This window comes from Hippoglossus hippoglossus, chromosome 22 (assembly GCF_009819705.1).
Source record: "Hippoglossus hippoglossus isolate fHipHip1 chromosome 22, fHipHip1.pri, whole genome shotgun sequence".
Classification (NCBI taxonomy): Eukaryota; Metazoa; Chordata; class Actinopteri; order Pleuronectiformes; family Pleuronectidae; genus Hippoglossus; species Hippoglossus hippoglossus.
The window spans coordinates 17,622,098-17,640,134 of NC_047172.1; the positions used below are offsets into that span (position 1 = coordinate 17,622,098).

General features: G+C 40.3%; 1 protein-coding gene across 2 annotated transcripts; it reads left to right on the forward strand.

The window, feature by feature from the left end:
• The first annotated feature begins 136 nt into the window (after positions 1-136).
• Positions 137-14,315, forward strand: maco1b (macoilin 1b). 2 transcript variants are annotated; one of them, XM_034576275.1, is made up of 11 exons: positions 137-575; positions 1,973-2,114; positions 3,749-3,875; positions 4,971-5,094; positions 5,770-5,948; positions 7,608-8,166; positions 9,819-9,977; positions 10,171-10,353; positions 10,485-10,605; positions 11,065-11,239; positions 12,050-14,315. In XM_034576275.1, the coding sequence occupies exons 1-11, from the start codon at positions 496-498 to the stop codon at positions 12,250-12,252; spliced, it is 2,052 nt and encodes a 683-aa protein (XP_034432166.1). In that variant the 5' UTR covers positions 137-495; the 3' UTR covers positions 12,253-14,315. The 2 variants fall into 2 exon arrangements, with proteins under 2 accessions (XP_034432166.1, XP_034432167.1); XM_034576276.1 differs by having other exon boundaries at positions 7,611-8,166; positions 12,050-12,908.
• The last annotated feature ends 3,722 nt before the right edge of the window (positions 14,316-18,037 follow it).

The following is an 18,037-nucleotide window of genomic DNA, read 5'->3' on the forward strand; positions in this document are numbered from 1 at the left end:
ACTGAGCCCGCCTTCCCGGAGCAGCTGATTGGTCCATCGTCGGTGCCCGATTTGTCCACAGACACCCGATTGGTCCAGGGGGGAGACGCTCCTCACCCAGCGGCCCTCGGTTCCTCGCTCTGTCCCGCTGCGTTTGGCGGAGAGAGGAAGTGACCGAGCGGCCGCGGTGCGACCTGAGTGGCTCACCCCCGGATGCGTCACACGGAGCGGCCTCGGCGGAGACATTAATTGGACGTTCCAGCCGTCTGACAACTGCACGTAACGTACAACACAGCGCGAAGGCTCGAGGCTTATTGAGCCTGCGCCGAGAGAAAAAGAGGAGGTTCCCGAATAGAGTGCTTTATTTATTTCTTTGTTTCCAGCAGGGAGCGAAAAATAACAACAGCGACGCACAACCACAGCGACTTCATTTATCCATTTGTTTTTGTCTGCGTACGCAAGAAAACTGGATAAGACTACAGCGGTTGCTCGAAGGCCAAAGCCAAGAGGAGGAGGATGAAGCGGCGCAATGCGGACTGCAGCAAACTCCGACGGCCGTTGAAACGGAACCGAATCACCGAGGGTATATACGGCAGGTAACTTCTATGGAGCCTGGCGGAGGGTCCTCCTCTTCACGACTCAAACGAGGGCCACTGAATGGAGATGCCCGCGGCTTAGTATCTGCAGAGCGTGGGGTTGACTGCCATTAACACTCGTGTGTTAATTAACTGCAGCCGTTAGCACTCTTTATTAACCTAGCTAGCCGCTAGTATTAGCCAAATGTATGCTAGCGGTATGTTATGGTTGTACATTCAGTTGGAAGGCACCGTTAGCTGTTAAGCTAGCTGCGGCGTTAGGCCGCAATACAGTCCGTAATGAACCATGTCACACAGTCTCTGTAACAGCAGCGTTACTGTATGAAATAAGGTTTTTATGATACTCAGTAAACAGCCTCCCATGTGTCGTCAGTTGTCATCAGCTAGCTCTGTCAGAATTAGCTGCCCCCCTGTTAGCTAATGTAACTTTTGTTGGCTAGCTCCACAGCAGCTTGTTGTGCTCATTGCCAACTTCACCACACACACTTTTCTCGTCCAGTAATACTCAAACCCATGTTAAAATTAACTGTAAACACGATAAGACTGCAGCCAGTTAACCTGCCTTCTGTTGAGCTTGCTTTACAACTAGTCAATCTGGACACTAAACTGGCTTGACTGTCTTTACAGCTACACCTGACAGGTGCTACATCTTTATGACTTCCTATGTGTCTGATAAACCAAGCGTTAGAAGCCACTTGTTACACATGTGGCATCTAGACTCAGAGTTGCAGGGAAGTCCTTGAATTATTGAGCAGAAGCCCCCCCCCCTCAATCACACAACCATCATGCTTTGGAGCTCAAAGAACACCCCCACTGTGTCACTTTCTGGGTCTTACTGTTCCAACAAAAACATGTCAACTGAGATCAAATTAATCTATCCTATTAACTGTGACACTAGGAAAGAGCCAGCAGCAATTTACATCATCACTCTCTGGGCATGTGCTACCTCAACACCTCTTAAGAAATGCAGTAATTGAATAAATAATACAACTATTGTCATGTCCTAATGTTCAAAGCAGCATCACACAAGATAATGCCTAAGTGCAGACATGGGCCTCTTACAGAATTCCTGCAGAAGTCTATTACATTTCCATATACTTGTATTCAGTTGCAGTTTTTAACATAAGCAGCTTAGACTAAGTGCAGCGCACACAAGCACCTAATCTGTCAAACAGCAGCTCCAGAGACATGCATCTTACACTCTACTCAACACCCACCCACAATCAAGTGCAATCTCTTTGATATATCAACTTAATGACTCATGAGGGTAAAGATGAGCACCTTTTTTATCAGGACAAATCACATGGCCAATATGAAAATACACACTTTTGAAGGTTGTGGTGTTTTTGCATTTCAAAACATTTCATGTCATCAAATTTTTCTGCTCATTTTTTCAGTACCTTCCTGTACTTGAAGTTCCTGGTGGTGTGGGCACTGGTGCTATTGGCAGACTTTGTACTAGAGTTCAGGTTCGAGTACCTCTGGCCGTTCTGGCTCTTCATCCGGAGTGTCTACGACTCCTTTAGATACCAGGGGCTGGTGAGTATAGTATAGTATAGTATAAAGTGTTAGACTGGAATTATGCCTTCTGAAGAAACGTTTGTCATCTTTAAAAAAATGCGAAGAAGTATGTTATGAATTACAGTTTGTCACAGAGTGGAGGGCACACACATCTTTCATATATAAACTGTTTGGTGGACCTGAGTGTCGACTAAAATGATTGGTGGATTCATCTCCTGCTTGGAGGCAGGTTTGAATCAGAGCTCCAAACAAACGTAAATGCTAAGGTGTAGAAGGAGTTTGTTGTGCTTCAGCCCCTCTGCAAATAGAGGCTGGTTGTCTCAGTATTAACCAATGTGCTAAAAATAGGACTAATTCTCACAGACAGAAACAAAATAAGATACTGGAGCACACTATTCGCTTTAACAATTTACTGACAAATGTCTGACTAAACATCTAAGTCGTTGTTAGTTATGCACAAGTATAAAAGAAGCAACACATATATGAGCAGTTTAGACCTGGACTGCCTTTTCAGCCTTCTGTTATGTCTAAAATCACACACAGACAGAATCACATTGTAGACAATTGTCTCACACGCTATAAAACCTGACTTATCATTCCACCACAAGTCCAAATGCCTGTACACAAAAAATTAAAATTAAAAAATATATACAACGTGTTGCTGTAATATGCCATATTATTATTATTATTAATAAGCTTAAATTGTGTCTGCTATGATTCAAAGCAGTGAATTCATGCCTTACCTGAGTGCTCCAAATAATCAGATTTCTTATGTACTTGTAAAGATCATCAGTGATTTACCTCATCATACAAGAGGAAAAGGGATTTTGTGGAGTAAAATGTCAGATGATTATCATCATATATAATCATAGAATAACAAACAGAGCATTCATTCTGACACACCAAAATCCAAGCAAATGAAGGAGACACTTTATGAGAATCTGGAAGTCAGAATAATGGGAGAAAGCATCTACAAATGTAGCAGGCAGAAAGTGCTGCAGCAGGTATACAATGAACGTCACAAATCAGATCGTATCGGTAGTTCATCGCTAGAAATGAACACTCAAAAACAACAAACCTTGTTTGCTGCTTGTTTGGATCGTCCTTCTCATCTGACATGACATACATATTGATATATCTATAGATTACTCTCTATATCTATTACATTACTCTCGCTGTAAATCTTAAAAAAATTATCCTAATGTTAATATATCCTAATTTTATATATCCATTGGTCCACTACAGATGCTGGATATCTTGTTCTCATTGAAATGCATTGTGTAGGTGTGCGTGTGTTCGTGCGTCCATGTCTCACAAAGATGTAGCAAGAGAGAAACAAACACCTAATATTTCTTTATTCACTGTAGAATTGTTCATAACTTCAATATGGAGTTAATCACCCAGGAGGAGATCACTCCCATTACAAATGATACAGATAGGGCTATGATCCTTCAGTGAACTGATGTCCAACAATTAAACACTAGTTGTCAGCCTGGAAACTATTTTCTTTTTGGTTTAAATTTTGATACTTCATGTGCTGACATTGTAATTTTTTTGAGCTGAGTGTGAAATACTAACAGAGAAACTATCTACATCTCTCTTCCCTGCTTATGTTTTTTGTTAATTGTAACCACCTCTCCTCTCACTTACAGGCCTTCTCAGTATTCTTTGTGTGTGTGGCGTTTACCTCGGACATCATTTGCCTCCTCTTCATCCCAGTGCAATGGCTATTCTTCGCTGCCAGTACCTATGTGTGGGTGCAGTATGTTTGGCACACAGGTACGACCCTTTTCTGTTTAGATGTCTTGACATTTGTTATTTTATTCTAATGCTGCATAGGAGAAGTTGTCAAATGCCAGTGATAAGTTGACATTCCGAGAGGCTTGTTTGTAATTCAGGAACAAAAGTTGACCTTTGTGTCTACAGATGTTCTGTTGACCCAAGCTTTCATTTTATTTTCTCAAAAGACATTTAAGATAAATCCTCCTATTATGTCAGAGTAATTTCTAGAGCTTCTACTTCCTACTTCTGGGAAAAGCAGGTGTGAAAAGTAGTTTGCTTCACATTCACATTTTGCTTCATAGAATTTTGCATGGTGTGTGTAAGTGAGCTGCGCTCCACAGATTAGTTGTCACTCTGATTTAGTGGTATCCCCCTGTGTTGACCAAAGGCCAGGTGTCAGATTGAAATCCTCATGCCAGTTGGGGGAGGGAGAAACGCAGAATGGTCACCAGTTGCTTTCGGAGTCTTCCAACGTAACTCGCAATACATTCACAACCATAGAAGTATTAACATTTCTGACCTTTACACAGCCTGGAGGTAAAGGTGTGTGAGAGTCTTACAGCAAAGGAGACAGTGGATAATGTCTCTATCGTGACCACACTGTCATAAGGGCTCAGAGGCAATGCTGCAATGAAGCGATCACAGCAAGTGTTTACCAGTTGTTGTTTACCTTTTCTGTCTCTGCAAGTGTGCAGGGACAGAAAAGGTAAACAAAGGCAGACCAATGTTAATCAAGGCTAATGACCCTGCCACTGTCTGTTGGGACAGTTGAAGTGGTTGCAACATCATCTTATGGCCTAAGTTATCAGTGTCTTTACAACCAGTATTGCACCTGTTGTTTTAGTATGGTTTATAAACTAACGATAAATAAAAGAATCAATACATTTTATGCCAAATTCTTTAACTGTCACTGAGAAAATAATTAAAGCCTTTCTCGATCTAAAATATTATAAAATTATGATTTAGGCAGTGTCTTATGAATTTTTTTTAATTATGGCAAGTATTCTGTGCGAGCTTTGCTAGTTGTTGCTCTTTACTATGAACACAATTTAATGCCCAGTTCTAACATTTTCATACTGCTTTTCTTTTCAGAGAGAGGTGTCTGTCTGCCCACAGTGTCTCTATGGATACTGTTTGTGTACATAGAGGCAGCCATCAGATTCAAGGACCTGAAGAACTTCCACGTGGACTTGTGTCGTCCGTTTGCTGCACACTGGTGAGCCACTGTTTTGTTTTAACAAGGGGCGGCAGCACACTGTTCTTGAAGGGCCCGCTTTGATCGAAAGGCATGTCTGAGTTTAGCGTCGACTGTGAATTTGTCACCATGGTGCTGAGGAATGATGTGAAGGAAATACTGTTTTATCTAAACACAGAGATTCTTTCACTCGTTTCTGACTTCATGAGGTCAGTGATGTGACATTGTTGTGGGCCACTTGCCTCTAAGTTTATTCCCTTTGCTGAATTTCATGATAAATCAGTTTAGGGTTGATTTTCCTGAAAATCTTAAAGAGTTAAGCACTCAAACATAGCTTATTATGCAAGTATGAACTGCTGTATCCTGCCTATTGGTCTGTCTGCACTTTCATGTGATCTGAAGGAGGCTGAAATGAGTACTCTACAGTGAACATTGATATTCATACACAGTATTGTATAAGGCTAAGAGGGCTTAATAATTTTACTCCGAGGAGTCATTTACATTTCAGCTGGATTTGACTTTTTTTAGCCTGTATTATGCCTTAAGTTGAACTGGTTACATAGAATTAAGCAGAATTATTAGTTTGATAACATGAGTCAATTTCTGCAGCAATGTTTCCATGACTCCTTTTTTTCCCTTCAAACTATAATCAAAGGGTCGACTTGTAAGTGTCTTTTTTTATGTCCTTCTTTGTAGCATTGGATACCCAGTGGTCACGCTTGGCTTCGGCTTCAAGAGTTACGTGAGCTATAAGATGCGTCTCCGCAAGCAGAAGGAGGTGCAGAAGGAGAATGAGTTTTACATGCAGCTCCTGCAGCAGGCTCTGCCTCCAGAGCAACAGATGCTTCAGAGGCAAGAGCGAGAAGCAGAAGAAGGTAGGCTTCAAACCCATGTGCCTTTCATACTGTGTGCACACGGTTCAGGTTCATATGAGATTTGGATAATAAAATCACACAGTTTTATTAGACGTGTAAAAATCACAAAATGGACATGTCTTGAAATAGGCATGTATTGTGTCCGGATAGTTCGCTGTCTTGAGTCAGTAATGACGCATCCACGGGCCGTAAGTTCTGCCAGTTATTTTTGCATCAGTCATTGAAGATTGTTGTAAAATCTATAGCAGGTACTTTATTCCCCCATTATTGTGTAAAAAATATACAGTAATGTATGATACAGAAAAAGTATTAAAGTTTTTACAGCTATTGTGAAACATGAAGGTTGAGAAAATACAGTCTGTTTGATTTATGTGAAGTTTAATGTTTAATTTGGGAATGACTCTTCTCAACAGATTTTGGTCCTGCTCATGTGATTTTAATGGATGATGACAAATGTAGGCCCTAAAAACAAACTATTCATCATAACTATACGTCTATCAAGTTCTCTGTTGACATTACTCCAATATTACTCCCACTTAGTTTACGTTGAGCTACGAACAGACTGCAACTGCCTAGTGACAAACTGTGCTTTACATCTACAATTCTTGAAAAAGTTAAAACAGAATGACATAATAGTTGATATTTTCAGTTTATACAGAGGGAAAATTTAAACATCAGTTACTTAGGGGAAGAAACTGGACTGAAATTTTGAAATAATAAATGACATGAGGAATAAACAAGTTAAGTAAGTTGAGCCATTGTAATAATAATTGAATTAAAAAAATTTTTAAATGAGCAAGGGACCAGAGTAAATGATGTTCAGAGACAGAGTTTCCTGGTAGTGCTTTTGACCTTTTTATATATTTGATAAGTGGAGCATTTTGTGCATTCCACAACTGGGGGATTGAAATGACGATACTGTGAACCAAAATTTCAATAAGCTTATTGTTGAAAATGACTCCTGACTGAACAAATGTGACATTAAGAAATCGGGCTCAGACGATGGTGTGAGGATTTACATCAGTTCTGGATCGTGTCAGGAGAATAAAACGGCTATTCTGTTTTTTATATTTACATGGATCTGTCTAGTCACAACTGCCATGCATGCATGATTTCCCATCACTTTAAATGTAGCTGCCCAATGTGTTTATGAGGTGGCATTTTGTCCTTTCCTTTCAAAAAAGATTGTTCTGTACTAAAATAGATAGGTGAGGAAATATTGAAACTCCTTTCTTTATCATTTAGAGAATTTAAATAGCGCATATTATGGCTGCCACTTAAATACTCCCAGGTTATTTCGCTCAGTTACGAACCTTCATAAGCAAAATGGTGTTCGACCACAATATGTTGGGAAGTAAGTAGGAAAATTGTAGCCAGCATATGATTTGTGACTAGACAACCAGTAAGTAAAAGGCAAAGATCACTGAAATGTGACAGGGCTGTGTGGTAGCATTTGTATTTGTAGTAAGTCTGTCCATCTCACACATGTGAATCCTGTGCCCTTGCTCACACTGCTTATATTAAGTCGTGTGTAAAATATGAAAGATGTAGATTTACACACTTGTCAGATATACCAGGAGACTCTTTGAGATGAAGTCTCAAGACAGTTGTCATATATATTTCATACATATCACCTTTTCATTTCTTTTTTTCTTGCAGCAGCAGCAAAAGGAATATCGGAAGTGGACACACCTCCAGTGTCACAGAACGGCGCCCCAGCCAATAAAAAGATATCTGCGCCACTGCCAGAACTAGAGTATAGAGAAAAAGGGAAAGAGGGAAGGGGCGGCGGGGAGACTAAAAAGCAGCACAACAGCAACAGCATCCTGCCATCATCAGTGGACTCTAAACTCCAGGAGATGGAGTATATGGAGAACCATATGAACAACAAGAGACTGGCCACAGAGCTGGGCAGTACAGAGAACCTGTTGCTTAAAGAGGACAACAATTCCTCCTGCTCCTCCTCGTCCTCCTCCTCCTCCAAAAATTACAAAAACGCTAGCAGCAATGCTGCAACGCTCAACTCCTCGCCCCGTGGCCATAGTGCTACCAACGGCAGTGTGCCCTCCTCTGCACCATCATCTTCTTCTTCCTCGGGGAAGAACGAGAAGAAGCACAAGTTATCGGTGGGGAAGGGGATGTCGGGTGGCTCCCACAGGGATCCCACGGACAACTGTATCCCCAACAACCAGCTGAGCAAGCCAGAAGCACTTGTTAGGTAAGAAGAGCATGCAAATTCATTAAGACTAATATACTAGTCAATATACTAATGTTTGGCCAATGAATACATGAACATCGAAACCTGCATCATTGCTGTTGTTTGGTGTTATCCTCTTACTTTACATTATATCTCTGTCAAGAGTGGAGTGTTAGTGTGGTTGGGTCTGATGTGGAAGGAATACAGAAACAAAACTGTTCAATAGCAGTACTTTTAAAGCATGATTGTAATTTTTCTTACATTGCTTGCTGCTTTACCCGTATCATTGACTGAAACGTTTTTGTTGCCTGCTGTTTATTTTGTGCTTTTTTTTATTTTATGCGTCACTGCTGTGTTTTTGTTGACCGCACCATTTACATTTTGACCTCTTGTGTACCTGGAGCAGACAAACACAGTCTCAGAAATTGATTGTGCTTTATGCAGCCAAAACAAGTCCATTTAAAATACTGAAATCGGCTCCGCTAACCTCCCAAGTTGAGGCCATTGAAGATGTAAGAGAACCTGCACAAAGCAAACAGATGGTCATCAGTGTTTCCCACAGAATTAGATTCTATTTGTGGCTGTAACTGATGGTTCTTATTGCCAAGTACTTGGTGACTAATAAATAATTGAACAATATGTACAGCTCAGTTGCTTCATGTTGTGTCAAACATCATGAGAGGGTAAAGACATCCGGTAAAAGCTTTATAGAATCTTTGAGGGTGCAACAGGACACCGATGTGGCAGGATTTCTCCTGGGGCTCCACATTATGACAGAAAGGTCATAGACACAGCTCTATGAATTAAAGTTTTACTTATTTGAAATGGTAAAAAAAATCTATCTATACGAGACACAAGTGTAAAAATATATTCGGTTCATGATGAAATGATGAGGACAAAATGGAAAACGCTGGTCATTAAGATGACATATTCCTGGTGTGACATAATTTGACTGAGGGTGATTAAAAAATATAATCTCACTGTTTGCAAACCAATGTGGGCAACATTGTTGATTTTTAGTTATTTTTCAGGTTATTTCTCAGATGTAAAAGTAGATTTAGTAGATGGTGACAAACAATTTAATATGTAAATGGCCACAATGTGCCATGTCTGTCATTGTTGTTGTGCCTCCTGCCTTATGAATGTTTTATATTGAATTTTGTCAATGGTGTACTTTTCAAAAGTGGATTTTTGTTGCACATTTTTCTTGGTGACTGCCAGAGTTGACAGCAGATAGGAAAAACATACCACATATAACAATATCTGTAGCATCACATTCTAGTTTAGGTGTGTATCTGGCTGTGTCTCTAACTCATTAACATTTTAATTAAGATAGTCTTTTCATGTAATTCATAAATCTGCTTATATTAAATATGAGATGGCCTTGGCAACAACAATAATTCAGGCAAAGCTTTGCTTCTGTGAGACTCTTCTGTGATCTAAACCTTTGCACAATGAAGGGTTGGTCTGTATAGACCAAAACATGAAGAGTCTTGTATCCCTGGCTACATACATATACATATAACGTATTGTTACTAGAGTGTAATAGTTCTTGGAATTCAACTTGATCTGTGCTTACAGCAGCAGCGCTATGTATTTTCTAAAGATCATGCTAATGTCATGTAAGCAGCACATCAATGCGTCTCCTCTTTTAACTCTCCCACCTCTGACAGATTGGAGCAGGATGTTAAAAAGTTGAAGGCGGACCTGCAAGCCAGCCGGCAGGTAGAGCAGGATCTGCGCAGCCAGCTTGGCTCACTGGGCAGCGCAGAGCGCTCCATACGCACTGAGCTGGGTCAACTGCGCCAGGAGAATGAGCTGCTTCAGAACAAGTGAGTGGTGCTCATTGTCACACGTCACTGTAAGAAAACAGCAGTCTTTATCAGAAGAATCATTACATAATCTACTGTGGAAATGCTTTAAATTCAAAAACTAGTTTCTGATTGGGGAAATATCTTCTAGAAGAATCTTACAGTTTGGTGTAGACTTTTCATGCTATGTACTCGTGTGCCTCTGCACTTGCAGGCTTCATAATGCTGTGCAGGCAAAGCAAAAGGACAAACAGGCCGTGGGCCAACTAGAGAAGAGGCTCAAAGCAGAGCAGGAAGCTCGAGCCAATGCTGAGAAACAACTTGCAGAGGAAAAAAAGCGAAAGAAGTTAGAGGAAGCCACAGCAGCCAGAGCAGTAGCACTAGCAGCAGCATCCAGGTACGTGCACATCTGATGTTACAATGGTAGTTTTCAACCATTTTACTCTTGACTTGTCACTTGTTTCCTTCAAGGTGTGATGTTTTTTAGCTTTAATGTAATTCAATACTTTATTTCATACTTTTTTACAGAGGGGAGTGCACAGACACACTGCGGCGGCGAATCACTGAATTAGAAACAGAGTGTAAGAAACTAACACTGGATATCAAGCTAAAGGAGGACCAGATCCGAGAGCTTGAATTGAAGGTGCAGGTGAGGATATATAATTTTAAATGAAAGCACTTGTAAAAGATTATTTACATTTTCCACAAATGTTTTACTTGCATGTAGTCATTTGTTTTTATATTTTGGTTATGTGTAATTTTTTTGTAAGGTGAGTTACAGTTTGCTTGTTATTTTTCGATTTTCAAACTTTATTAAGTATCTTTTTAATTCTGCTTATGGAATCATGAGTTGGAATTCATGAACCGTGGATCTGGTTTGTTGATGCCTATGTTTTCAGTTCTTAATGCCAATAGCTTTTACAATATTGTCAATACACTTTCTAAGAGAAGTCAGTCAATGATTAACAGCTTTTTTTGTCAGACGGTATTTACACAGTGCTACCAACATGTCTGCTAAACAAACCAACAACACAACATTCAGTCGCCAGTGTTTTTAATTAACCAGTCACAGACACTAACCTCCGGACTTCTCTCTTCTCTTCCTCAGGAGCTTCATAAATATAAGGAGAATGAAAAAGACACAGAGGTGTTGATGTCAGCACTGTCAGCCATGCAGGACAAGACCCAGCACCTGGAGAACAGCCTGAGTGCAGAGACGAGGATCAAACTGGACCTCTTCTCTGCACTGGGAGATGCCAAGAGACAACTGGAGATAGCACAAGGTCGGCTGATTGACGAAATGTTTATTCACACATGATACTGAAGCTGCTTTCAGACATGGATGTTTTCTGGAACTTTTCCTGCCAGCTGCCTAGTAAAATGTCAGGAAAATGTCAGAGTAAGCCCATGTGAGAATGCAGCAGGAAAATGTACAGATGATATTAGGAAGCAACTGAGTGGGCGGGTCAATGGCGTTACTAACACTAGATGGACATGAAACTGGAAGAATACAAATATTTCAGGTCGAAAATGAGGTGCCATACATGTAGAAGACCCTGACGAAAATGACAACTGACGCCGATGTCGATATGCTGTAAACAAAAACACTGCAGCGGATTAATACGTCATGTCTTACCTCCTCCATGCTCTGCCCAGACGCCCGCCCTCGCTTGAATGTTCCCGTTGTTGTGAATGTGGACAATCTCCTGCTGTGTTCTTAATATATGAAAGGCAACTGAGGCTACATCCATACGAATGATTTGTTTGACGATGCATCATCTCTGTAACAATTACGTCTGGCGTCCACACTACTACAGAGTTTTAGCACTGAATGGAGAAGTTTGGAAATGCTCCTAGCCCTGTTTTAGTTTGTAGACTGCTGGGCAGCTTTTTAATCTGGATGGGCACTGGACCGAGATGTTTGGAAACTGAATGGAAACTTGCTGATTTGTTAGGCTCCTATCATATGAGTAGTATGGATGTGGTCAGAGTCCATGTCTGAAAACGGCTTTAGAGTGTGAGGACTCGTACAAATAATATTTGGGTTGTAATCATATATTTAACTTCTTGTTTTTGTTAATGTCTTCTTCCAGGTCAAATCCTGCAGAAGGACCAGGAGATTAAAGACCTGAAGCAGAAGATAGCTGAAGTGATGGCCGTCATGCCCAGCATCTCCTACACAGCCGACACCAGCAGCATGACCCCCGTGGCCCCCCACTACTCCTCCAAGTTCATGGACACCAATCCTTCCGGCCTCGACCCCAACGCCTCTGTTTACCAGCCAATGAAAAAGTGAACGCTTGGTCCCGCCCCTCCATCCTTTCCTCCCCTCCATCCATACTCTCGTCAGTTTTTATTTCACCTGCAGGCCCACCACCTTCCAATCTGCTCGGCATGTCTGTGGCTGAGAACGTTGTTTTTTCTTGGGGTTTTTTGTTCTCTCCTCGCCAGGTCAGAAGGATGTTGTATTGTGTGACTGTATTTGTTGTAGTTAAAACAAAAGACAAAAAAAACTTAAAATGGACATGTCAACTAGGAAGTCCCAGATTTTTTTTCTCTTAAGTGTCTAGTGAAACCTCACAGAATCGGGTATGTACCTTCATCTCAAGGTTGTTGCTCTCCCTTCCCCCCACTGCAGCCTGTTACCTGCTCTTTGGTCCTGGGGAATAGCTTCTTCCTTTTTTTTTTTGGTTGATTTTTTTTTTTTTTCCTCCTAAAATCAGGAAGGCAAGAGTTCTCCATCATCATACAGCTTGACTTGTATCCTGTTTTTTTTTTGACAGATTTTTTTTCTCACAAGGTAGTAAGGCAACATCTGTACAACCAGAAGAATGTAGTGCAAAGTTGGCACAGACTCTCTCCCCTGTTATGTTTTATTTATTCTTTCAATCCACAATCAGACATCAAATTAAACCGGCCCTCCGCTGCTTTGGGGTTTGGTGGTAAATTGTTTATTTTGGGGTTTTTCTCTTTCAAGTGACGATTTCAACAAGCTGGAAAAGATCTGATGTTGGAAACAGAAACAGACTGTGAAAAGAAACAAACCCCAGCAGCTCTAAATGTTTGCTCTATGTTCTGAAAGAGTTTTTGAGTTGAAGAAGTGCAGAAAGAGAAGACTGCAAGTGCACAGCTTCTCAGTACTCGGCATCGTCTTTCTCCAGTTGTCATGATCACAGTGCCTTGAGTAGAGGACATAAACTGAGAGATAATGAGACATGACCGAGCCCAAATTAGTTGTGAAGCATCTGGCTTAAGGTGGAATGGATAAGAATTTGACCTCGCCCAATCAAGACGGACAAAGTTACCTTCAGAAGCCGATTTGGTTTTCGGGCCAATTTCCTGGAGGGCAGCTCTGTCCATTTTGTTATAGACATCGCAGTTAACAGATAAAGTGGTAAGCACCAAAACCAATAGATTTCGTTGTACTCCTGTTTGCCTGTTGTCAGTATATTGGCATGATGTTATCTACCAAAGAGTCTACTGCACACAGGTCTCTAAGGAAGCTCATCCATACGGCTGTTAAACCCCAACTCCCTCAGTTGAAGCCATCGCTCCCTCTTTTTTCTTTTTTTGAGTTTCAACTAAAAGTTGCACTGTAGAAAACACACGCTGTTTGAAAGGGAAATTTATAAAGATGGATTGTGCAATGTACACACAGCATCGGAAAATGCCAACTTGAATATTAACAGTTAAATATTATTATTTATTAATCTTCCACTTCAGTTTGTGTGCCAAGACTGGAATGCTCGTTTCTTCTAGTAATGTGTTCAAGAATGTACTGCAAATAAATTGGCTGACATTTGTTTTTTTCTGTCAAATATCCAGTTGAATATCACTTAATGGAAGTATCTGTTTAGCAGGTAGAGAACAGTGGTCACCTGCTTGTAGTAGACCGTGTAGTTAAAAGTAAGGGACTAGAAAGTCAAACATTTCCTTTTGTGAATGTTACAGTATTTGCAACTGTCGGGCAAGTGGCTGGTTTATTTTTTTTAAAAGCAGCTTTCTTTACTCCTGTTTCTGGTATTATCGTTATTTTCCTGCAGGGAGAAAAATCGCTTAAGTCTGATGTGGTTTCGCTGTCATCTGAAATGATCACTGTTGTGCGTGTGGTTTTCGCCTACTGTATATGGAGAAGCCCAGAATGCTGACATTGGCTCCTGGGATGAAAAAAAAGAAGTTGCGAAAATTACAGTTTAATCAGTTGATGGGTCAACTGATGTTAGAAAGTTAAGAGAAGTGTTTTGGTTTGTTTTTTGTTTTCTATGCCCACAGTCGCTGCTCTGTTTCTCCCCAGGTCTGACCTTGGCTGTGCTCGCTCTGTGAGGTTTGCAAGGAATAAACTTTTTTTTTTCTTGCAAATTGACTTCTTTCGGTTTGTTGCTGTTCCCCCGAACCACGTGTCTTGATTTTAAACACTTCTTCAGCTTTGAATACGAGTTTGTATTACTACAGATTTGTACACCTCAACATCTTTTTTTCTTTTAGTTGGTTATTAAGGGGATCTAATACAAGATGTCACTGATTGATTTTGTCAGAAATGAAACTAACTATAAATCATGTTTCTCATCTGATTCCCTAAATTTAATGGTATGTATGTTTTAAGTTCACCTCTAAGCCATCTCAACCATTCCTGTATTACATATCAAACACTGTCAGCCCATCAGTTTAATTTTATTCTAATGTCATCTTTCATAAATCATTTTATTACTTCACTCAAATTAAATGCATTGCTAAATACTCAAAGTTAAGTTACATATTAAATGTGGATTGTTATGACAGATCTGACATAAGTTCCCCCCCCAAAAAGCTTTAAAAAGTATTTATGAGATAATAATTTTTTGACACACTCTAGTCTGAAGATCACCAAGACGCATTGTCCTCTCTTTACCACTAGGATGCAGTGTCCCTCTGTATAATGTAGGTTAAAAGAGATAATCTCTGTCCACACACTGTGGTTACTAGCTGTCAAGAACCACTAAATCCCTCTTTTCAAAACCAGAAAATCCCATTCAGCTCAGACAAAAGGAATTTATGAGAAATGTGTTCGTGCTAGTGGCTAATCACAGCTTGTCAAAACATGTGAATCAGTGGTGCTTCCAGTGCTATCCAGCAGCATTGGGCTCTTTGGTAAATGAGGTTGTGCACCATTGGAAAAACTGCTATAAAGATAATTATATATTTCAAATTCATATGTAATCACAATCAGGGGGTTTCTGTGCTCTGCTGACCTCTGGTCCTGAGATTCCAGCGATGGACCCATAAAAAAGATTCAATTCTGGTCTGTCACGTTTGAATTTTGAGTGATAACCCTGTTCATGCACAGAGTATTTTGGAGTGAGATAAAGAATCTGTCTGCCAAGGACACAGAATGCTGGTACATGTCAGAAGCTCTCTCAGCATTCTGTCTCATGCCAGTCTTCCCAAAAATACACCTGATAAACCTGTGCAGTGAGCAATGCTCCTCACTCCTTATCTCTGCAGTAGGGTTAGGCCTCCGTTTGTTTTACAGTCAGTATATTATTGCTGTCTGAGGTTCAATTTGGAACCACATGATTTGACTATTTTGGCAGAATGGAGCATGTGGAATTAAGAGATTATAATGCGTCTTTTCTAGCCGCTGATGTCTGGCACAGTTTTGCCTTTAGGCTTCGCAAATCTACAGCAAATCAGGCTGTTTGAGGAGAATGAGCCAATCCTAGGTGATTCTCTCGACCTGCTCAATTAACATAAAGTCCGCAAGCAGTTTCCTTGGTGGAAATACACTTTCCATCCCCCCTGTCCCTGTAGCCATCCCTGTGGAAAACCAGGAACACGTTGAAACAGATTAAAACTGAAATGGTCTTCTCAGCTGATCACGAGAGATATAGTGAATTTTCAGCACAGGTGTGAATAGATGTGTATAGATATATTCACTGTGAGGCTGCTCACTTGTGTTAGTGAATAAATCACCCGTATTTGGTCTTTTATACTCACCTTCAGAGAGAAGAATCATCTCTGCTGAATGTTGAGCAACCTTCTAATAGTCCCCACCTCTCTCTTTCTCTACCCATCGGCAGAAACTCATTGATTTTTCTCGCCAAACACACCTAGTGTAAGTATTTCCCCATGGTGATGCTTTAAAAGCCCAAATATGTCTTGCATACTTCAGTATCGGGCAGATTTACTGGTGGAGTGTGCACTCTTTTGTCTCAAGCCTTTCAGTGAGGCATAGCTGCCGGCCAGGAAACTGACTTATAAGGAATGCACCTGCCTGAATACTGAGTTTACAGCACCACATTGATGTGATGATCGTTCTCAACGAGATCCATTGTTATTATTATTATTATTATTATTATTATTGTGCAAAGTACAACCAGTACTTTAAGCACTGCTGCCTGAGCTTTAAATTCTGTATTTGTGGTGGAGTTGACTATAATATGTCCCTGGGGACGTATTAGCCTGTTGAGCTTGTATCTCTGAGCTTCCAGTGAAATCTGGTGCGGCAGGATTTTTTGAAAGCCATTCTCTCTCATGGTTCACTTCCAGTGTGACGGAGGAAGATCATTGAAGGTTTGAGTAGAAATCAGGCTCCGTATGAGCACAAGTGATAAATCAGTTGGCCGATTAAAAATCAGACAATATGATCCTGTCACAGATATATCGGTATCTGCATTTTTGTTTTCCGATATGAAAACTATTAATGTTTACTTTTTACATTTATTTGTGTTTTCTTTTTATACTGTTATAAATCTAATAAAATGAATGTTTATACTGTAAAATATAAAGCCTCACGTTTCTTTGTCATAAGGGTTTGATAAAAAAATGTCTTAGGATTCACTGAAAAAACATAATGGGTGATTTATCTGTATCAGAATTTTTTTTTTTACTCCATAGTATAGGTATTGGCATTGGCTCCCAAAAATCCAAATCAGATGGGGCTCTACTTCGAATCATGTGAAATTTTTCAACCCCACCCAAACAACAACACTGTGATAACACTATGATCTTATCAAAGAATTACTAAATAGACTGAACATATGGTACTTTGTGAGGGAGAGCGGGTCATCCACTAACCAGAAGGTAGAGATGCACAGTGTGAATGTGTGTGTGTGAATGTGTGAATGGGAAAACTATCCTGCAAAGCGCTTTGATTGGTCATCAACACTAAAAAAGAGCTTTTACCATGTACTATGGGTATACTCATTCAATGTATGATTGTTCTTCACACCGGCACATAATTATAATATTTCTTGCAATATTAAAAAGCCTCAGCATACTGCAGAGTTGTCTACAGAGAGTGAAACTATACTATAGTCATTTTGAGCTTCAGCCGTCACAGTAGCTGTTAGTTGACTGTAGCTTGTCCTTTACTATATATATATGTCACTGTGATATGAATTGTTCTTGGCTGGTCAGCACGGTGTCTTCTCAGCAGGGCTGTGAGACGAGACATTTGTGTCAACAGTCTACATCTCCCTAACTCTATTAATTACATTTTTCATCAGGAGACCCCCCCACCTCGACTGCAGATGTTCAGCTCTGACTATGGCCTTCGATTGTGAACAATGACTCACTGATACAGAGCGTCTGCCATGCAGCTGTTCTACTAGATGATATTGGCCAGGGGCGGAATGAGGAGGGTAGGGTTTCATCAGGGTTACATACAGAGCTTGTTCAGAAAAATAATGGTATTATATTCAGTGTGTGCACCATATCATATCGTATTGGAAAAAGGGCATTGAAAGGACATTGCTGAGACAATAAAATGTGAGTTAAGTAAGAATTTCTGTATTTTGCCTTAAGGAAATTATTCACAATTATAGAAATGTGAGGTAACATGTTTGATTACAGACTTAACAAACTTTTAATTGGAATTCATCAAATAATTATTCTTGGGCAAGGGAGCTTGCAAAAGTATTTGGTAGGGTCTCAATACATACATATGTATGAATAAATTATATAATCAAATTAAAACAAGATAATTTGAACACTACCAAAATAAATGGTCAGAAGATGAGCAAACCGCCCAAGTGACATCATTCCATGTGGGGGCCGAATGTGGGCCACAACAGCATTGTTGGAATTTCTCAATTTACTGCAGT